The 23,377-nt window shown below is 38.1% G+C and overlaps 1 protein-coding gene across 2 annotated transcripts in view; it reads right to left on the bottom strand.

The window, feature by feature from the left end:
* The window catches only part of Slc18b1 (solute carrier family 18 member B1), a 32,692-nt gene extending 14,008 nt beyond the window's left edge, over window positions 1-18,684 (bottom strand). For both annotated transcript variants that reach the window (XM_076858241.2, XM_076858242.2), the window contains exons 1-6: window positions 18,503-18,684; window positions 17,157-17,296; window positions 11,968-12,063; window positions 11,339-11,412; window positions 9,322-9,469; window positions 6,310-6,466 (exon numbers count right to left, since the gene is read on the bottom strand). In XM_076858241.2, coding sequence (XP_076714356.2) covers window positions 6,310-6,466; window positions 9,322-9,469; window positions 11,339-11,412; window positions 11,968-12,063; window positions 17,157-17,296; window positions 18,503-18,542 — 655 coding nt within the window. In that variant the 5' untranslated portion in view covers window positions 18,543-18,684. The remainder of the gene's footprint in view (window positions 1-6,309; window positions 6,467-9,321; window positions 9,470-11,338; window positions 11,413-11,967; window positions 12,064-17,156; window positions 17,297-18,502) is intronic.
* Window positions 18,685-23,377: the final 4,693 nt, after the last annotated feature.

Here is a 23,377-nt window from a genome sequence, read left to right as displayed (position 1 = left end):
GAATAAATCATAGACACATCTCTTTATCTTAAAACTTATTTTTAAAAGTCAGATTGGTAAGGCCATCCTTTTATAGTAATCAAAATAACTTTGGAACCTCTGAGTTCATCTAAAATTATATATCATCTATCTTTGTACATGAGTTACTCAAATCTAGAGGTCACATTTAGTTTTATAAAAAATAGTTTCCAGACTGGTGTGGGGGTGCACATCTGTAATCCCAGCAACTGAGGCAGGAGGATTGCAGGTTCAAGACCAGCCTTAGCAACTTAGCAAGGCCCTAAGCAACTGAGTGAGACCCTGTCTCAAAGTAAAAAATAAAAAGGGCTTGAGATGAGACTCAATGGTTAAGCAACCCTGGGTTCAAAAAAAGTACCCCCCCCCAAAAAAAATTCCCAAACCCAAAAAGAATCAACTGGAATCAGAATGTGAGTAGAAGAAGAGGTCTCAGGTTTTAGGTTATAACTGAGAGGTAAGGCCTCCTCTTGATAGGATAGAGAATGTGCAGAGTTTGATTTGACAGAGGGAAAAGTATCACCAGTTCCTTACCAAGGAAGAATATGTGTGTGCTTAAGGAGCAACTTGCATTAATTAAAAAAAAAAAAAAAAAAGTTATGTCTTAAACATTTTTCTGTTGGCAAAGCAAACACTAGATTGCAAGTGGGGCTACTGACCTTATGGGAATTACTTTTAACATCCAAGGTGTAAGTTCAAATGAACTCCCATTTTCTACCATTCTTCAATAGTAAATAACCCCTACTTCTTCACTGTTTCAAGCATCAGGCACGGTTCTCTCTAAGCCTCCATAAGTACTGCATGACCTATTTCTTATTTCCTTGCTAATTTTTCAAATTCTGTTTATGCTATAAGAACTGGCTCTAGCCCTAACTCATTGACTTTACCTTCCTCCAGTTTCCTACTGCACTTCCAATCTATATTACATAATTTAACACTGAAATCATATTTCCCTTTGTGTTTACTATTGTTTGATGACTTTCTTCCAGTTAATTTACTGAGCAAAATCTTTGCTGAGCCAGGCATCACACAAAACTGTATGTACAAGGATAAACAAGACAGATCCAGACTCCGTCCTTGCAGAAAAGTTACAACAAGGGGTGAAGATAGCTAGGATGGAATCTGAAAGGGGATGGGATATGAGAGAGCTGTCTTAAAATGCATCAGAGAGCTACACAAGAAAGGCTTTTAAAGTAGTGATATCTAAGCTGGAGCCTAAAGAATGAGCTTGAGATGAGCAAGTAAAGAAGGAAGAAAGAATAATCCAGGCATGTTATTCAAAGACTTAGAAGTGAGAAAAAACTATTTGGTGTGTGAGAAAATGAAAGAGAAAAAGTACTCGGAAGATCAAGATTAGGCAGAAGACACCAAGGTGGTAGGCAGAGATCACACCTTGGGAACCCAGCCAAGAAGCCTGAGAAACACTACGGATTTCAGGCCGGGAATGAGAATAAGATGTGTGGTTCAGAGAGATTGCTCTGTGGCCCCACGTAGAGGGATAGTTAGCAGGTGGCCACGGCAATCCTATCCAGATACTATGCTGGATTAGAACATGGAAGTTCTTTGAGGGCGAGGATCAGCCCTCATATATCGTCATTTCTCCTGCAGCACTTGGCACAGCTAATCACTCTAAAAATACTTGTTGAGGGCCGGGGTTGTGGCTTAGTTTAGAGCGCTTGACTAGCGTATGTGAGGCACTTGGTTCGATCCTCTGCACTGCCGCAGTCCGGCTGCCTGCAGCAAAATAACGGGGGGGGGGGGGGGGGGGGGGGTGACGAAAAACTTGTGTACATTGATACAGCAGGAGTGGAAGCCATTTATTGTAAGACAACAGAGGTATTTATACATTCCACACAGCTTATCTAATTAGCATAAACTAGATACATCAGTCAACCAATAAGGAATCTCCACACTTAATGGCTTGCTGGCCTTACTTCACAAACCACTCCCTCTGGCATTTTGCCAGGCGCCATCCAGACTTTTTTACAGACCCTAACACTGCACCACATAAATGAATAAATAAATGAAAAGATTTGTTGAATAATGACTAAGTATGGGGCAAAGCACAAAAATTTCACCGAGTGGTTCAACTATTTTAAGTACTATGCTTAAGACTTTTTTAGGATACAGCAGATAAAGTTAAACCTCATGCTAGTTTTTAATTTACCAATTAACTATTTAACAGGGAAGCAAATCTCAGCACAGTCACCATGTTTCAATTCAGAAACAGCATGTAGTTCAATTTAGGAGAAGTAGCACCACCATGTGGCTCTGTGAGGTATTGTCAGCTGGGAGATGGTTGAGTGTGAATATCGAGTTATATATACTCTTTATTATTCACCTTTAAAATAAGAATTACTAAAGATTCCAATTTTAATTGGCTACCTTTATCATACATGCAAAAAAAATAGTATATGTTATGGTAGAACAGAAACCATTATGACATAAATGGTTCCCTTAAAAACATCTATGGAAAGGAACACATTATTAGTTAATCAATGAAAGTTGACCTCAAGGGACGCTCAGTAGAATTACCTGAGAAGTGTTTCAAAGCTACCTGGATATTCCCTCAGTTTCCTCCATGTTCTGATATATTCTTCTTGGAGAGATGTGACTCCCTGGTTGGCAATGCCTGCCCTGAAGCTTCAGGTAGAGATGGGGAGATGGGGGAGCCCTTAGGTGTTGGAGGACAGGACAAAAATCGAAGCACTGCAGCACTACTTACTCAACATCTATTCCAATGGTAAAGAACACTTAGGAAAACTCCCCAGAAGAGGTAATACAAATTAAGTCTTATAGTATAAATAATTGTTAGGAAGTGTGGGAGGCGAGATTCCAGAGAACATGACCCCTGTACCTAAATCTAACAATAGCTCCTAATGGCTTTCAGGATACAGTTTGTACTTGGTGAATCTGAAATTTTTTTCAATTTTTTTAAAGTAAGGAGTAAAATTGTATATATTTTTGATGTACATGTATACACTGTGGGATGGCTAAATCAAGTTTATTTAACATGTATTAAATACTTATTTTCTTGTGGTGAGAACATTAAAAATCTCCTCTATTAGCAATTTTCAAGCACAGTAGTCCCTCCTTATCTGCAGTTTTAGATTTCAGTTCTTCACGGTCAACTGTGGTCTGAAAACGTTAAATGGAAAATTCCAGAAATAATTCATAAATTTTAAATGTTTTATTATAGTATAGCTAAAACAATGGTTTTATTTTATCATTGGTTATTATTGGTTATTATCTCTTACTGTACCTAATTAAGAAAATTAAACTTTATCATAGGTATGTATGTGTAGGAAAAATAGATTGTATATAGGGGTTGGTACTATCCATGATTTCAGAGATCCAAAGGTAGACTTGAAACATATGCCCAATGGAGAAGGGGAGACCACTGTATACAAAATATTTTTATTAACTATAATCTCCAGGAGGTAGGGTTGGTCTGTTGAACGCATTGGATTTAAGGATTTTAAGAAGAGGATTTGAGGAGGTCAGGAACCCCCATGAAGAGCATCACCCCTTAAGATTAAAGAAGTAAAAACTCTGAGGAGGGAACAGAGACAGTCAAATCCCCCCACCCCACCCCCACCCATGGAAAAGAGCAAATGCACTTCAGGGACCTTAACTCATGGCTGTTAGCTACTAAAAGTATGGTATGCAATCTAATATAAACTAACAGACTAGTGAAAGGAAGTCAATAGAGTAGAGGAAGGAGGATGGGAGAGGGCAGGGAGGATGGGAGAGGGGAGGGAAGGTAGGAGAGGGGAGGGAGGATAAGAGAGGGGAGGGAGGATAGGAGAGGGGAGGGAGAGTGGGAGGAAAAGGGAAGAGGGAATGGGGGAATCATGAACTGGAATATATTTCCAGTTCATGTATGAGATTGTCAAGATGCATCCAACAACTCTGTGTAAGTATAAAGCTCTAAAAACATAATTTTTTTAAAAAGTATGGTATGTATCTTTCCCTGCCCTCTCACTGACAACCACCTATTGGTCTCAAAAGCCAGGTGCATCATTAAAGTCAGGATACCCTCTTGCCAGGACTCTTCGAGGACAAATAACACAGAAGATAAAACTGCTGAGGAGTCACTCAAACAGCAATTTCCCAGACTCTTAACTTGTTACTTGCAGGACATGTTTTTCCCCCACAGACCGTATGTTCTCTTAACTGTAGCAACTCTGACCCCAGGCTAACCATGCCTCCCTCAAGGTTAAAGTGCTTGCCCAGGATCCACAAAGAAAGAGACTCAGAAAATGTACCCCAAACCAATTAAAATTCCTAGACTCTAGCCCATCCCTGCAAGCAGCCCTTTCATATGCATAAAACTAGCTCTTTCTTTTGTCTAGAGAGCCAGACTGACACTCTCTGGCTCAATGCTATATCTCCCCTCTGCTCAAGCAAGAAGTCCCCAAAAAGAGTTCCTTCCCACCAGAGTTGTATCCTCATCTGACTCTTCTGATGGAAAGCACAGGAACCCACCAAGTTGTAACAGATTGGCATATCCATGACTCTAATTTAGATATGTTCTTATATATACAGGGAGGAGGCTTGTGAGCAAAGCTAAAGAATTAGGGACAGGGACACTTAGCACCCAAAGCTAAAGCCACAAATGTCCACAGGTCTAGAAGTGGTAGAACTTTTAGAATACCAAATTTTGCCAATATCAAAAGAAAAGAAAATTAGTTTAATTTTCAAACTTGTGTGTGAAAACTCTCCTAAAAGAACAATTTTTAAAAATACTCCTAAACAGGAACATCTAAATCTGCATTTACAAGTTTTAGTATTATCAACCCCAGGAACTTTTTTTAATGAGTCCCCCCAACTCCACCCCTCCGCCAACCTCACACCCCTGATTCAATTTAAATAAAGGATCCTTCTAGGTAAAGAAAAAAAAAAATGTCAAACTGTTGGGGAGGGTTCATAAAAATATAGCTATCTGCGACTTTAAGTTCAGTAACAATGTAGGAAAAGTTTAATTGAGAAATAATAGAAAAAAAAGGAAAAAGTAAGAAGTAACTAGGCTGGTGATTAGATATGGTTGAAAAAGACAGCAAACGAGGAGGGAGAGAGAAGGTGATGTGGAGAGCAGGCCAGAACTCCAGGAGCAACAGATTTTGAGGTCAGCCTAGCAGTAATCACAGAACTAACTAAACCCTAGTTCTGCCACGGATTGGGATCTTGGCAAAGTCTTTTTCTATCACCTGGTGTGATGAAGTGTTATCAAAAACTCCTGCTGCATGAGAATCTGACTGGTGTCCATTTCTTAATTATTAGCCAAGTAACCAACAAGCAAACCTGAGCACAGTCCAGGATGCTCAACTACAGAACCAAGGGTGTCATTCACTTTGAAAGACAAACATCACTATGCAGCTCAGTGTCATAGTGTGTCTCTGGCTCTGTTCTCTGCTGCTGAATATAACAAAAATAGCCATGACTCTCTGGGCACAGTGACACGCCTGTAATCCCAGTGACTTGGGAGTCTGTGGCAGAAGGATCACCAGTTCAAGGCCAGCCTGGGCAATACAGTGAGACCTGTCTCAAAATTAAAAAATAAAGACTGGGGGTGTAACTCAGTAGTAAAGCACCCCTGGGTTCAATCCACAGTACCTAAACAAATAAATAACCCTGACTGATACATTTCAACTGGACAAAAGAAACTACAAATGAAACATAAGTACCTGATAAGGATTCTGTTTTGTGCCTCCCTGAGCATGCTAACTCATAATCAGCACGTCCCTCATGGACACCTGGCTGCAAAAGCATGAACTTATCACAGGGCAGGGAGAATCCTATGGGGCACGAAGCTTTCTTTGAAAGCAGGAGGAGGCCCATGACTGCCTGATGTGGACCTGTGTCCCTTGCCCCTGTGCTGTATCACACAGACAGCTTCAAAACCCACTGGAAAGGAAGAAATGGCCTTGCCCTCCTCTCTTACAGCCTCCTAGGAATTATGGGGCAGCGTGTGACCCACAGGAACTTCTTGATATGAATATTTAATTCAGTCCAAGACAACTTTTGGTGGGCACTGCCTATGGTGATAGGTTAGGAACAGAAATTAAGTATTTGCTTGCACTAAAGATTGGGGAGAGAATTGGTTATATGCAGAAATTTTTATAAACTAATCGTCTACAACATTTATGTAAAGAAAATCAGTCCTTTTAGCGTGTCCTAAAGAGTTATTAGCAATTACATGAAACAAAAATGAATATCTAGTAAACTGGTCTCCTACAAAGGCATAAAAATAAATTCAAGATTATTAAAATGAGTAATAGGATGTGGACTTACCATAACTAGGTAAAATATATATGTTGAGTGGTACCATCAGCAGAACTATGCATCCCAGAAAAATAAAAGGCACTTCATAGCCAAAGGATTGATACAAAAAGCCACCTAAAGGAGGACCTAGTACTAGTCCCAGTCCAGAAAACACCTCGAGACCTCCCTAAAAATGGGGGAGAAAGGAGGTAATATATATCATTTGAAGAATTAACAAGTTACTATCTGAAAAAACAACTATGTACTTCACAATTTATACATACACCCAAATTTAATTGAAGTCTAAATATTTAGATCATAAAAAATTAAATATGGAATTTTTTTATGAGAGATTCTCACTATGTGCCCTAGGCTGGCCTCAAACTCCTGAACTCAAGCAATTATCCTGCCTCCAGCCTCCTGAATTCCCCGGAGTAGCTGGGAATGCAGGTGTGCATCACCATGCCTGACCTCTTTTCAAATTTTTATGGTGGGAAGGTTTTCTAGTTATGATATAAAACTCAGAGAAACTGAAAGAAATAACTGATATATATGATTATATGAAAATACACCAAAATGCATTGGAAAACACATCAAAGGACAAATGGTGAATTGGGGAAAATATGGACAAAGAACTAATTCCCCATAGATATCCTGAGATACTACTAATCAGTGAAAAAAAAAATTGAAACACTCAATAAAAAAGTGGACAAAGGCTATGAACTGTTGACAGAAAGTAAAATACAAATATCTCTTAGAAGCAACAGCAACCTGTTCTCATTTTTTAAGAGAAATAAACAAATTAGACCTCAAAATACCATTTTTTCACCATTCACTTATCAATCCTCTCTGTTGCCAAAGCTGTGTAGAAAGATACAGTCTCACACACTACTAATTCAGTAAATACAGAGGCAATTGTACAAACTATCAACATTAAAAATATAAGTTTGGACTCAAATTTCCACTTCTAGGAATTTAACTTATAGGAATAGCCATAAAGATGTAACATGGTGTGCACGCAAGCTTTTTGCACACTGTAGCACTGTTTGAAATGGAAAAGATACAAATGATCTAAATTTTCATTAACAGTGTAAACAAACTAGTTTATGACCATATCATGAAATACTACATAGCCAGTAAAAAAAAATAATAATAATGAAGCTTTTTATAAGTAAGTACAAAAAAATCTCCAATATGACTTTCTTGTTAGTGTAATCAGCAAGGTGCACAATGGTGTGTATAGTATGCTAGTAATGAAAAGAAAACAAAAGAGGAGGGGAACTGTGCTGTCTCTTGGTGTGTATACATGTGTGTATGTGTGTATATACAAACATGGGACCTCTCTGGAAGAAACCTACAATATCTCTTGCCTTTTGGGAGGGGGTAAAGCACTGGGCACTGAATGAGCAATGCAATGTGTCAAATATATTTATTATATTTTATGTTCCTTTTCATACTTATGAATTTTGCACCATGCAAAATTGTTATGTTAATTAATGTTAAACAGTGCAATGGGAAGAATAGTGCACTATTAAAGAAATTATACCACTTTTAAATCAATCTGGTTTTTACAGAGTTTAAACAGACACCTGTGGCTTGCAACCTTTACTCTCAGACCTCACAGCTTATGCAAAAGCCATTCATTAATAACTTTCAAAATTTGATAAAGAATATAGGGAGTCTACCTTTCATCACAACAAAGCCATCCAGGCCAAAAATTTGTTGGAAGTGTTAGCATTTGGCTACAATTTTATATAGAAAGCTGAAATGACAACACCGAAGTTTCTCCAATGGACTGTTGCCATCATTATAGGAATTTCCTGGGTAGCACTTTCTAGAGTGATCTGCAGAAAACCACTTCTTTAACAGCTCCACAGGTTTTATTGGGAAAAAGTTCATAGACAAATTGAGTTGTAGAGCATTTGATAAAGTATCTTTACTCCAGGATTTCTCAAAGCCTTAAAACACTAATGTGAACTAGACATCTCTAAGTTGAAGAACCACACACAGCACACTTCAAACTTGTTTAGCCACCAAACTGTGTTTTACAGGGCAGCTCGACAAACTCGTGTTCTTCTGAATCCTTTCTGAGAAATATATTCCAAGGAAACATAAATGGCATGCCTGTCACCATGCCCACTATGGCAGATCAAATGACTATAAAACCCAAAATTAAACTATACAGGTAAGCACCTAATGCTTAAACCATTCACATAGAAAATAGTTTATCTGACAGTAAAAATTTTCATATGACAATATTAAGTGAGTAAATGAGGGGTCCTTGTTACTAAGATGATTAGACTCTGAACTCTAGAAAACAATTATATGAAGGTGGCATTTGGTCCAATATGCAGACCAGGAGTCTCCTGCAAGGATACATGGGCACAGAGAGGGAGTCATGGGAAAACCTCCTGGAGTCAGAAAGGCAGGTTCCCAGAGCTGGGACAGGAATCTGGTTTACCTCTAATACCAGGTCTATATGCATCTAGATGATGCACAAGAATGGACATCAATGTGATGATGCCAGGTTCTGGAATTTTGTGTCAAAATAAGAGAGCATTCCTCACACAGCACAGAAGCATGTAAGGACATCAAGATGATGCCCAAAACCTCTTTCACATATCTGGGGAAAGTGAAGGAAGGACTCTAGTATGAATTAAGTGTTTTGCCACCAGGAAAATCACTTCTATAGCAGAGGAGTGCCCTAGGCAACTCTCACAATTTTGGTCACAAATAGACAGCAAGACATGACTCAGGCGATTTAAATAAAAGTGGTAAAGAGAATAGTTGGTTTGAGCCACATTTACCTATCAAACTGCCCATTCAGGGAATTCTAAGATCAGGAAGAGCACCTGAGTACCAGGAACAGTACACTTTTTTGACATCCTTACTGCCAGAGTAGAAATCAGTGAAAATTTAACAAAACACAAGAGTGGAGAAAAGCAGGTCTAGAAGGATGGATGCCAGTTTTAACTTGAAAGGTCCAACAAATATTTGGGGCTGCACTCAAAAGAAAGTAAGAAAAATGTATAAACTACATACCAGTACTGTAGCAACATTATTTGGAAAAGCTTTTACGAGGATCGAAGATGATGCAGTTATTGCTGCACCAAAGCTTAATGCATCCATTATTCTCACTAGAAAACACATAGCAATAAATACAGGTCCATCAGGAACTTGGTCCAAGAGACTGAAAAGCAATAAGACAATTATCAAAAGCCAAGCTGGTTTTAATTTTTTAAAATTTTAACTGTACCCACTGTACAAAAAAAAATAGCATGTTATCCATAATTATTAGAATAAACCTCTTTAGAATATGAGTTGTTTTTAAAAGTTGCTTTGTTATACTTTCAGTAGGACACCCCCGATCTGGTTTTTTGTTTGGTTGGTTTTTGTTATGATTTGAGTCATAATGATAGCTTTACCGCCCTTTACTGCTGACAAAATTGTTCTCTTGAACGAAAATACCAAATAGGCCTTTTTAGAATACAGCTTTTCCTAGGTGTTCATGGGGGATGGATTCTAGGATCCCTGGCTGTGAAGGATAATCAAATCCCTTTATAAAATGGCATAGTTTTTGCATATAACCTGTGCACATTATCCTGTATAGGTTAAGCCATCTCTAGATTATTTATAGTACCTAGTGTAATGTAAACACTATGTAGATAGTTATTATGCTTTACTATTTGGGGAATAATGACAAGAAATCGGCACATATTTAGTATAGACCCTTTGTTCTTAAGTATTTGCCATCTGCAGTTGGCTGAATTCACAGAGGCTGAACCTATAGATTTGGAGGGTTGACTGCGCATAGAATCATGCTGACAAGTCTTCTTACTAGCAGGTTTCTCCCGTGGTGGGACTCACAACTTCAAAAAAAGAAAGAATCTAGAAAATAGAAGATTCCCACAAAAAAATAAATAAAAAAAAATTAATGCAATGGTTTTCTGAGTTTATCTCTTTATATTTATTATCATTCCTTTACGTTCCCCAAGTATTTATATGAGCTGTTTTCTAGAATTTGCCACTATGTTGCTCCTTTAAGGATTCTAAGCTTAAGAATTCTATAGTTGTTTTGCCTCTGGTACTCATTTTCCCTATGACACCAAGGGGAATAAACCTTCTGCTTTATGCTCTAAAAAGTAAGCACCGTGACCTAGTCTGGCCAAGCAGAACATTCTTTCCCCTGGGCTACAATGGCCACCATGCAGGCATGGGCCATGAATAAAGATGAGGCCAGTGAGGACTCCTTTCTGTGATTCTCACTGAAGCTATTAGGAACAGGGTACTCTCTACTGAAACTGCAAGGGTCATATTGGAACTGAAAAGGGAGACCTTACCCAAGAAGAGGAAGGCAAAGCCAGGAAGCGAAGAAAGACTTCTGATGGCATGGTTTTATTGTTCTGAGGATGGAACCCAGGGGCCCTCTAAACTGAACTATATCCCCAGCCATTCCGTTCCACTCCATTCCATTTTTCTGAGAGGGTCTGCCTAAGTTGCCCAAGCTGGCTTCAAACTTGTGTTCTTCCTGCCTCAGGATCCCAAGTAGCTGGAATTACAGAAGCCCACCACTGTACCCAACTTGAACAGATTCTTTGGGGAAAAAAAAATTTTCACTTTTTTGCTAAGCCAGAATGTATCTGTGACTCAAAAATTTGTTACATTTCTATCATTCACAGTCACAAGAGTCTTCATGGATAGATTCAGTAGCCGGTTTAATGATGATCCCTTGGATTCTTGTTCTCATTCTTTTTATTTTATTTTATTTTATTTTAGTTATTGATGGACATAATACCTTTATTTTATTAATTTATTTTTGTGGTGCTAAGGATCAAACCCAGTGCCTTACATGTGCAAGGCAAGTGCTCTACCTCTGAGCCACAACCCCAGCCCCTGGATTCCTGTTCTCTGCTCACCCAACTCCTTCCACCTTTATTTGCATGCTGTCATTAAACAGACAGTAATAGTACCGATCAGTTCAATAAGCGATTAACATTTTAAACTGAAGAGAGATCATAAAATCTGTGCAATCTTTCAAACATATCAGAAAGTGACTTACCCAAAGAGAATTGTAACTCCTCCTGAGACGAACATCCCTGCTATAAACATAAATTTTGCTCCAATATGCACAAGCTATAATAAATGTAAAAAAAGAGACATGGATTACTTCTACAAGTTCATATTTATATAAACAAATCCACTGTATCAGAAAATTTAAAAATGGGGAAGACATGTATAATAAATACAATACTAAAATAACTCTTTAAAAAGAATGAATGGTGATATACAGACATGGAAGTTAAACACTAATCAGCCCTGAGGATGGAATTGTCACAGGTAGCAGAATTTTAAAAACTATAATGGTGCTTATTTCTATATCGATAGTAATTCTAGACTAGTAAATTGGAACATCTCATTTGGTAATTTTTTTTTTTTTTTTGGACCAGGAATATAACCCAGGGGCACTTAACCACTAAGCCACATCCTCAGCCATTTTTTATTATTTTATTTAGAGACAGGGTCTTGCTAACTTGCTTAGGATCTCACTAAGTTGCTGAGGCTGGCTTTGATATTATGATCCTCCTGCCTCAGCCTCCCGAGTCATGGGATTATAGGCATGCACCACCATGACTGGTTCATTTGACAGTTTTTAAAAATTAAAATGTGTATATGAACTTTAATACTTACATATTTTCCAAATACCAAGGATGCCAGCAAGTCGAATAAAGCATAACATCCAAAGATCATGCCGATCATGGTATTGCTGGCTCCCTTCTTTTCAGCCTTTGAAAAAATAGAAATGGGAACAATGTTTGAAAGACAAAAATAGCACAGTATGGAAAGACAAAAATATGCAATCAGAACATCATCTTCTTGTGACTTTTATCTATACAGTAATTTCAAAAATTATTATTTTCAAAGGGAAACTATGTATTAAAAACCAGTCTCTGACATGAAAATAATTCATTTCACCATGCCTACGAAGAATTGTTCCCTTAAGCTAGCAAAAGTCAGAACTAAAGAACATACACAACTCAAAATACCTTCGGTGAGGAAATTTGGGCTCTACTTCATAGTCACAGGACTGATGAAACAGCTGATTTAGATAAACTTCCTTTTTAGTATCCCTTTTAGTTACAGGATTGTACTCAACCCAAAAAAAAAAAAATCCAAAAACACTTGTCCATAAAAAATTCAAGTTAGGAAATTCCATAAACCAAAATGTGGGTCACACCAAATCCTATTTGGTTCGGTCCCTGCTTCTGCTGTTCTAACCTATTTGGTTTGGTCCCTGCTTCTGCTGTTCTAACCTAGTACCTGACAGACTGAGAAGACAGTTTTCCTTTCTGACATCCACAACCCAGATGAAAAAAAAAAAAAAAAAAATCCCCCTGACACTCTACATTCTAATGAAACACGTAGGGTAGTTGATCATCCTTACATTATAATCATTAATGTTTACAGTCTGTTCCATCAGGGAGCTCTGAAGTTGACTACAGATGATGCAGTACCTATCCTGAATCTACTTTTGAACTCGAAATGCTACTACTGCAATGCATAACTGAATTCAAATATAAACCTACAAAGAACTTTTTAATAACTGTTAGAAACTCTGGAAATGTGGCGGATCCTTCTATCTGGCTCCAGCAATGCAAGAAGTTAAAATATGACTTTAATGTTTTTAAGATAAGATTAGCATACTGTGATGCTCAAAGCCTGAATGACACACCTCCATAATCTCAGACAATCAGCCGTCTTTTATTGAGCATCTCCCATGTGTTAGGCACCACACCACACCAGCAGTGAACATTAATGGTCAGAGAGTTAGATTTAGATTCATTCTTTCACCAAAGCTTCAAATAACTTGACTTTAATATAGAAAGTTAACATCCACTCACACACCCTTCAAAATCCATTGTCTACAACAGCCAACACTGCATTTCTTTACCTTTCTAACGACACTTTTAAATCCCTCCATCCCTTCCCATATAAGATATCATTGTTATCAAATCCTGTCTTTTTCAAGGATGTTCTTTTCATGTCAGACTATACACCTTTAATTAAACCCTATATTTCTCATAGCATCATACCACAAGAAACCAGACAGGTGAACTGACTATTCTAGCTGAACTTTAGGAAGGCCTACATCTCTTTCCAGGAAGATATCCATAAATGTGGTCCATAGACAACTGGTGGTGGGTGGGGAGAGGATGGGCCCACAGCACTTAAGTCACTGTTTAGGTTGAATTTGAATCTAATATTCTATGGACTTCCTAATTGGCCATTCCCTTTCCATGTACTACCAAATACATGAGATACTGTTATGGAGACAAGAACTATCTCATTTTTAAGATACTTTTAATGGTATCTTAGCAAAAGATCATCCTATATGTAGACTGAAACCTGAAGTCTACGTTTCTAATACATAATGATCAGCAAAGGGAAAATATTATAAAAGGAGTCAATTAAGATGTAGGAAGAACATTCTTTGGTCAGTAGATAGAACATTCATCACGTACTAGATCTGGTAAGTATTTAATTCTAGAATCAAGCAGAAAACATAGAATTTTGGCTACAGCAACTAGTATTTATTGGATCTTTACCATGAGCCAGAATCACCACTAAATATTGTTTCACACGTGCCTAACAATCAAATTAGTGATATATGTTTAGCTGGCCCCATTTGTAGATGAAGACATGGGCTTGTGAAGATGACAGTTTTTGAACCACTGTAGCTTCCATCATGTGTACCCACAATCACAGTGGAGACAGAATGGTTACATGGGACGTCCTAGAGTCACATGCCACAATAGCAACACTACTTCTGGAACATGGATCCTGCTTCACAAGCAGCAGCAACAACAGCTTTTGAAAGAAATTTCTAATTAATATGGAATCATCTGCAAAGGATGAGGATGGCCAGAAAAATGATGAATAGAAGTAGGAATCTTGTACCTGAACTAAAAAGAGTGGCCTATTTCTTTCTGCTCAATTAGCTTTGGCTAATAGGGTGACAGAACATGCAGAAGGCACGGTGAGATTTTATCAATGCATTTGTGACCACAAGCTTTTTATAAAGAATGAAAAGGAAGAGCCTGATCTTCATAGCTACAATTTTTAGAATTACAATGCTCTCTCTCACCTGTATTTGTTCTATTTCCTTTGGCCTTTTCCCCTACAAGCAAATAAAGTCAACAAAAACTTAAAATCACAAACCCACAGTCAGGTTTTCCTTTGCTCCTGTACCACTTAGAGAAAACTAACATTAATTGTGCTCAGTTAGTAGTTTCAACGGAGCCAGGAAATGCCCTTCTAAATGGTCAATCCACTTACTCCAGTTTTTCTCCATCTTATTTCAACAGGTTCTGTGATATTATGATACATATATTTTCGTTTTCATTCATGGTTCCTGGCTTATAACTCTGACCTACATTGTCTGTTACAAAAGCCTCCTCATTACAGAGAGTCCTGTCCCATCCCCTGGAGAAGGAATGCTGTACAGGGAGGCCAAAATGAAACTGTATGTGCAGGTCCTTTGAGTTTCTCCACCCAATCTATAAGCACTTGGCTTATGCAATGAAGTCTCCCCAAAAACCCAAAGGACAGGGTCTAGAGAACATCTGGACAGCTGAACACATGGAGGTTCCTAGAGGGTCGTGTCCACAGAGGGCATGGAAGCTCCATGCTCCTTCTGCCATGCCTCACCAATGCATCTCTTCACCTATATCTTTAATAATAAATCAGTAAACTTAAGAGTTTTCCTGAGGTGTGTGACCACTCAAGCAAAGTAATGGAACCCAAGGAGGGGGTTATGGGAACCCCAATTTATAGCCAGACAGCCAGAGAACAGGTAAAAAAAAAAAAAAAAAACAAACAACAAAAAAAAAAAAAAAAAAAAAAAAACCTGGGACTAGTGACTGGCATCTGAAGGCAGGTGGCAGTGTTGGGAATTGAGCTCTCAACCTATGAGATCTGATGCTATCTTCAAAAAGATAATGTCAGAACATTATCTGACACTAGAGGACACCTAGCTGGTGTGTGCTGCTGCAGGAATCGCTCGCTGGCTGGAGAGGAGAAATCCCCGCCTGTTTTGAGGCCACAGAAGTGATCTGTGCTGTGAGTGCATAGCAAGAGAAACAGTTCAGGTTGGATTTTCCTTCTATACCCTCAGAAGCTCCCGTCATTTTTTTTTTTTTTTTACAAACCCCAAGTCTTGTCAGACCATCGTGCTCAAACACCTCTGATGACTGACTTCCCAGTGATTGAGCCCTTGGCATGCATCCAAGTGCCCTTGCCTTCTAGCTGCAGCATGCCCCTGGGATTCTTGGACTCCTATTAGATCTCACCTCACCCTAGGCTCAAGTTGCACTGAACTGTCTTCTCTTTTCCAGGACCACGCCATTCATTTGTTCTTTGCATGACTATACATACCTTGGATGCCCTCCCCTCTGTGTTCACCTCAGACCCCACCATCTCTTAAGACCCATCTTAGATTTATCTTGTGAAGTTCCTTTCAATACCACATCTTCACCTGGCCACTCTTCTGCCCATGGCAGAATTAACCATCCTCTTTCTTGAGTTTCATAACATTCTGGGCATCTTCTTTTTAAAGGATATTCAAATAGTCTGAAACCTTTCTTGTCATATTTCTTCACTCCCAATGGACAGATAAGAGAGGATCATTTTCTTGATTATTTTTTTTTCTAATCCATCACACTTAAGAGTAGGAACTGGGGATGGTGGTGCTCAGTACCTCATAGGATGGAAGTGTAAAGAGCCAACGAAATGGTGTGTGTAAACTGCCTAGCACGGAGACATGCAGATGATGCTTAATAAACATTTAATATTTAAAAAAAAAAAAAGAGTAGGAACTTACTAAACCTCTAGTGAATAGGACTGAAGTGGGGGAGTGACTTCACTGCTGAAACTGTTTCTTCATTTACAATATGATGGCCTTCATTTGCAACATGATGGGATTCTTGCTATTCTATCCTTATGTGGTTGTAGGCACCAAATGGGTAAGTGGGTGGGAACATGCAATGAAAACGGAAGAGGGTTGTATGGGTACAGAGCCTCATTGTTCTTTTAGCAGAGAAGCCACTTCATCCTCTTTTGTAGCATATAGAATGAAGGACTACACGTCATCAAGGCAGATAGAGGGCTGAGAAACTGCTAATACACTGTAAGCCCAAGGCTTTGGCAAAGAGGACAAAATAAAACACCTGGACATACTATTTCCACTTGCCCAAGCCAGTCCCCTTCATCCCATATTACACCCCTTGATTCCAGGGGTTATTTTCTTTGTGACATTTTCTATAGATCCTAACACCAGAAAAGGCTATGATTAGAGAGAACTAGGCAATATTAATCAGAGTTTTTCCTTCACGTTACTAGAGTCTATAAGAAATTCAAGTCAGAAAAAGGAATTCACTGGAACACTATATTTTAATTCTAAAATACTAATAAATCAGAACACCAGTAAGTGAACACATTATTGTCTTAAGGTCCTGTCTTAATGGAGACCTGTAGCACAACATTTAAATCTCAACTATTCAAAGCATCTCCTTTTTGTTTTTTAATTGCAAATATCAAATATGATTAATCAAACTACATGGTAAACAAAGTAACACTCAAAGGGTCAATTATATTTTAGTTGAACTGCCTTCCAAGAGAATAGTCTTTCTAGACTTGTTTCCCTTTTTATTTTTTTATTTTTTCCTGGTGTTAAAACATTCTAGAAGAAATATTCTTTTAGTTTAAATTTATGTATTAACTATATTATAAGAAGATTTTTATATTTTACATACTATAAAATAAAATAATTCAAAAGTTTTTTTTTCTAAATTAGAGTTCATAAGAATACAAAAACATCTTACCTCCTTGGGGAAAAAGGGTCCAAGGATAGAATAGGCCATCATGGACCCTAAGTTCATGGAAGCAGCAGATATTAGTACAAACAGCTGTTCTCTTGAAAGCCGTCTGGGTGTCTCTCTTGAACTTCCTGAAGAGCCATCGCCTTGGATGCAAACACACTGCAATTACAGTCATGTAATTGGGACTATGGATGGAAATACAGAAGTGTCATTTCTGTGCAAAAACAATGTACTCTGAAGAGACATGTTGAGCTAAGGCTATTTTAAATATAACACATGTGACCAAATAGAGAACAATCCTGGGAGACATCACTGCAATATTGAAAACATTATATTCATTCACACACTACCATCTATTAGAATCTCAATGCATACATTACCAGCCATCTGTTTTGCCTTCACCATAAAGTTTATTTCCCTGGTCTTTAATAAATAAATCACTTGAAGAAAGATGAGCAGCAGGCTGATCTCCAAAGGGTACCACTCTATGAAGTATAATTAATGTCCCTTATTTTCTCAAGTTACTAGCTTCATAAGTTATATGGACTCAAAAATGTTTTAAGCATAGAATGTTAGCTGTTCATTAGGAATTCTAGGGCAGTATTGAAGTCAAGTGGCAAGTAAGTTGAAAACATTCAAATGGTGGATTTGATATATTATGATATATTTTTGAAAAGGCAAGTCCCACAAATCTGTTAACTGGATCCTTTTTTTTTTTTTTTTTTTTTTTTTTTTAACATGAATTACTGGTCTATTGCATCAATTCATTTAACACTGGTTTCCAGGGCTAAATTGTCATTTAACTTAAACATCCTGTCAAATATTCAGGTTCAAACATCACAGCACATTTAGTAGCCCTTTTTAAATGATTCTGAGAGGGGAAAAAAAGGAAAGGAAAAATATATTCAATTTGCTCTACTTGTTCCCAGAGGTTGCCACTATAGTCCAGAAGAAAACAAATCTGTGCAATATGGGGAAGTCTTAGGAATCTTTATAAAAATTTTGTAGTAAATGAAGAAGGGAAATGAGAGAAAGTTAAAAAGAAAGGGGAACAACAGTGAATACTTAAAAGATAATGTTTTACATTTGTCTAATGTTATACTTATTTGAATTCATTCTTAAACACACAGAACTTACAAGCAGAGCTATGGGGGAAAAGTCACTAGATACAAACTATAGCCAGGCCTCCAACTACCCCTCCCAGAGAAAGAAACGCTGGCCTGAACCCCACGTCAGGACCCAGCCTTTCCAATTTCTCTAAAGCAAACCATGCTAAAGTCAATTCGATCCTGACTAGAGAGACAGGCCCGAAGCCACCGCCGCGCGCCCGTCCCCGCTCTCTCGGTCACCTCCAGGTCCCCCAGGAGTCAAGGGACCGGACGCGTCCATGTGCGGCGTTTCCTCCAGGTCCAAGTCAGTGCCGTCAGACTCAACCTCCCACGATCTGACCGGCCGGTCGCCACCGCTCAGCCAGGCCCTGGCATCTCGGATTCGCAGTTGGCAGCGATCTGCATGGAGCTCGGCAAAACCTTGGAGGAGAGTAAGCGCCCGGGGGCGGGGCGGGGCGGGGCGGGGCAGAGGAGGGGGCGGGTCCTTTCCCACTATTATCTTAATCTGCTTTAGGGGCTATAATTTATGCTGTCCCTTTTCATTCGGCAGGAGGTGGGGCGCAGGGGGGGAAGGGAAGACGAGTCTATATTTTATATAGTTGGACCTCTACGTTAAAGACACAAAGTGAATTAGAAAATTAGACTCAGACTGAATTTTTTTAAAGAGTTCGGTTATTTATTTTTCATCGTGTGCAAATGAGATAGTGTTTGTAATCACTGAAACCAGATATTAGTAAGCCGGAAATGAATTAAACAATGTGAAGCCCTTGCAGAAAAATATATTTGCAAGAATGATAATGAACGAGGAAGCATGGCAGAGTGGCTAGGCATATGGTTTCAATTCAGGGGATTCTCAAGCCATTTGTGAAAGGTCAGCATGGTCAGCTTCTCCAAGAAGAATTGCAGAGGTAGCTCAGTGATAAAGCACCTTTGGATTCAATCTCCCATACAAAAACAAGCAAACAAAAAAAAAAAAAAAATAGTTTTAAGTATGTGGCTGCTATCTTACTCTCCCATTCACAATTTACAGGCGCACACACACACACACACACACACACACACACACAAAAGGTTTCATTTAATTCATCTTATGTACTATTTGGGAAGGGCTGTTTGGAGAATGGGAAAGTCTTGATTTAGGCCAAGTGAAACAAGACTATGTACCAGGAATTGTGAATTTAAAGTTGCAGTCAGCCTTTAAAGTCCCCATCCAACCTCTGCCCTCAAGTAGCACATCTTCTCCTAACTTGAAGCACTAATTTATACTTTACTATGATGCAGTGGATTTTGCAGCAGAAACATATTGAAAAGATTGTATACTTTTGACAAATTATGTCTTCGTTGGCTTCTAGTGGAGGGCATGCTACCTCTGATCTTGAGGGTTATGTGCAGTTCCTGGGTGAGCAAGAACCTCCTTTAACAACACTGTGAATGCAAGTCAGCCTTAGCAAAGTTTCCTCAAAATGGCTTTAGCAAGTCTTTATGATCTAACCCTGCCAGTTTCTCCAGTCTCATTTGACTCTACCTTTTCTCTGTAATCTAACATCAAAGCAAAGAGGGGAATTTTCTTCAATTATTTCTTTGATGATTTACATGTTTTTATTTGCTCTCTTTCTTTTTTGCAGATATGGGATCACCCAAACTGGTCTTCTAAGTTATTTCTCTTTATTTTCTCCTCTTTATCTTTTTCTCCATTTAATAGGAAGTTTTCCCAACTTTATTTTGGCAATTCTTTAATAGAACTTTTCATTTCTCATGACATCTCTTTCTCTCTTATTCTTATTTCCCCATTAGCAACCATTTTTAAATTTAATGTGAATCTATTTGTTTGTATGTTTTCATAAAATATGTATTCTTGTTTTTGTCCACCTATTTTTAATTACATAAAGCATACTATGATATATATGTTTATGCAGATGTTATGTGTGTGTGTGAGTACACACACACACACACACACACACACACTTCCCCCCCATCCTTTTCTTCACTTCTAATTTCTACTTCCCATTCTCCCTCTAGATGATAGGTGTTAAAACTAAATTTGGACAATCCTGGACTTATGATGGGGTTACATCCCAATAAATCAATCACAAGTTGAAGTTATCATAGGTCAAATATAATGCATTTAATACACTTAACCTCCCAAACATGATAGTTTAGCAATAGAGCATGCTGTGTTTTGAGCTGTGGCTCCATGTTGCTGCCCAACATCCCAACAGAATATCATATTGCATCTTACTTCCCTGGGTAAAGATCCAAATTCAAAGCTCAAGGTATAATTTCCACTAAATGAACACTCCTTTTGTACTATCTTTAGTTGAAAATCTTAAACTACCATAAATCAGGGACCATCTCTATATTATCTTGTTTTCTGTGACTGTTTTAACAAATTATCAAGGGCTTTTTAAATTAATACAACACAGTCCTGTAGGCCAAACATTCAACTTCAGTTTCACTGAGCCCAAATTAGTTGTCAGCAGGTAGTACTCCTTCTGCAGGCACAGGTGGGGGGGGGGGGGGGTGGATCTATATCTTGCCTCTTACAGCTTCCAGCAGCTGCTGGGATATTTGCTTGTGTGTGGAAATGCCAATACAATTGTAATGTCTGTCTCCGTGGTCAATTTGCCTCCTCTCTTCTGAGTATGTAATCTTTTGCTGTTCTCTTGGGGCATTTAGGGCCTCCTGAATAATCCAGGATGATCTTCTCATCTCATGATCTTCAGTTTAATTACATATACCCTAACTCTTTTTTCCAAATAAAGGGAACATTTACAGGTTTCAAGGCTTAGAACATGGGCCTATTTTTGGAAGCCATTATCAGACTGCTATAATTAACTACTAAGTGTTGTATAGTTATGTATATATATGTGGAAGATTTTTTTTTCTTTACAAACTAAAATGGAATAGTATGGTTTCTGTTCACACACTGCCTTGTCAGAGAAATGTTCTCATCCTCTTATTCAAACACAGCCCGAATCACCCTGTTCCTTCACCCTTCTATACTCTTCTTCTTAGCATTTGTGTCTGTCATACTTTCCTGTTACTTAATAAATAAAACAACGTTGGCTAATTTCAGCAGAAAGTGAATTTATCATAGATAGTGCTGGGAGCCATTAGCCAAGTAGGTATGACAATTTCCTTGCCAGCGTACCCCATGTTGCTTAGTGGAAGGACTCATGGAAATAGGACATTTTGCAGTGACCTTGCTCAAGGACCAGGGCGGATCCGGGTTTAGGGCGTTCCCGGTTTAGGAAGGTTATTCCTGCTGGGAATAGGGCTGGGAATAGGGCGTATCCTGCTGCCTGAGTTCCCCTTGAGTTCTCACGGGATTCAGACAGTATTTTTGGGAGAAAGAAGCCCAGTGGAGGTGTGGATTTGGGCAGAGAACATGGATTTCCCCAGAACGTGTTTGTAGAAGGCCAGTGTGAGTTCAGGAATAAAGAATTGCTGTTTGAATCTACAAAGCTGTGAGTGGCTCGTGATTTGTGCCCAGCCAGACTGTGGCAAGATAGGAAGCACCTGGGACCATCAGAGGATCATGCACACCCATACAGATTAAGTGCCTGAAATCACCACGGATGTGATCCAGTTATATATGTCATGGTCCTGTAAGACACATCTGCAGCATGTGCTTCCAACATCACTGCAGCTAGACAGGAGACACTGTGACAACCCATCCCTACTCCTCTGATATGCTGCTGCCCTCACCCAACAGGATTTTAAGTGGTGCCAGCTTCTACTTACTTGCTTCCATCATATAGCAAGACCTGGTATGTCTAAAATCATGTAGTGTAAATTCTCCAACTTTGTACTCCTTTTTTCAAGAGCAGTTAGAATATTCTAGGTCCTTTGAATTTCCATAGAAATGTCAGAATCGTCTCTCAATCTCTCTCCAAAATACTTGGAATTCTTATTGAGACTTTTTGACTCTGTAAATCAGTTTGGGGAGCATTCACATCTAAGCACTATTGGATCCTTTAACTCATGTACATAGTATATCTCTTTCTTTATGTAGGCCTTCTTTATTTCAGAAACAACTCTTCATTATTGTAGAAGTATGACATAGTCCATGTTAAATTTATTCCTAAATATCCTAGTTTGGGAAGCTATTAAAGTTGAATTGTTCTATATCTAAATTTCCAATCATTTGCTGATTATATATATACATATATAAGTAAATGAATTTTATATTACTCTTGTATCCTACAAACTGCTAAATTCCCTTATTAGTTCCAGTAGTTGTTTTATAGATTTATATTTTCTATGTAAAAATGATGTCATCTGTGAATAGAGTTTTTACTTCTTTCTCTCAGAAATGTATGCTTTTGTTTCTTATTGCACTGGCTAAGATGACCAGTAAAATGTTGAATAAATATGGTGAGCTGATGAACCTTGCTTTGTTCCCAATTGGTCTTCCACCATGAATTATGAGGTCAACTGCAGGCTTTTCATATGGCCCATTATCAGATTAAGGAAGTTCTGCTTTTATTATAAATTGTTTCTCTTGTTTAGTCTAATATGATAAATAACACTGAACAATTTTCTAATATTAATATAACCTTGCATTTTTGTATAAACCCAATTTGGTCATAATATAGTGTCTTTTTTGGAATTAATGTGGTAGTATTTTGCCAATTTTTGTATCTATTTTTATAAATAATGTTGATTTATAATTTCTTTATCAAGTTTTGGTATGAGGATAATCCTGCATTCATAAAGCAAGTCAGAAGCTATCTTCCTTCTGTATTTTCTGTAGCAGTTTGAATAATATTAGTGTTATTTTTCCCTAAATGTCTGATAGAACTCAATGATACTATCAGGGCCTGGGAAGGTTATTGATAACAAATTGTTAATATACTAAGTATATTGCTATTCAAATTTTCTATTTATTTTGTGTCAAATTTGATAAGTTGTAAATTTCTAAAGAAATTTTCCTTTTCATCTAAGTTGCAAATTTACTGGCATTAAAATTTGCATTGTATTTATTTATTTATTTATTTTGATGTTTGTAAGATCTGTTGACATAGTTCCCCTTTATTCTAATCTTTTAAGTTTGAATCCTCTTCCCTTTTGCTTAATCAGTGTGTGTGATGGAGTAAATGTTTGTGCTCTACT

Source organism: Callospermophilus lateralis, chromosome 6, assembly GCF_048772815.1.
Source record: "Callospermophilus lateralis isolate mCalLat2 chromosome 6, mCalLat2.hap1, whole genome shotgun sequence".
Classification (NCBI taxonomy): domain Eukaryota; kingdom Metazoa; phylum Chordata; class Mammalia; order Rodentia; family Sciuridae; genus Callospermophilus; species Callospermophilus lateralis.
This window is presented reverse-complemented; position numbering and strand designations above follow the sequence as displayed.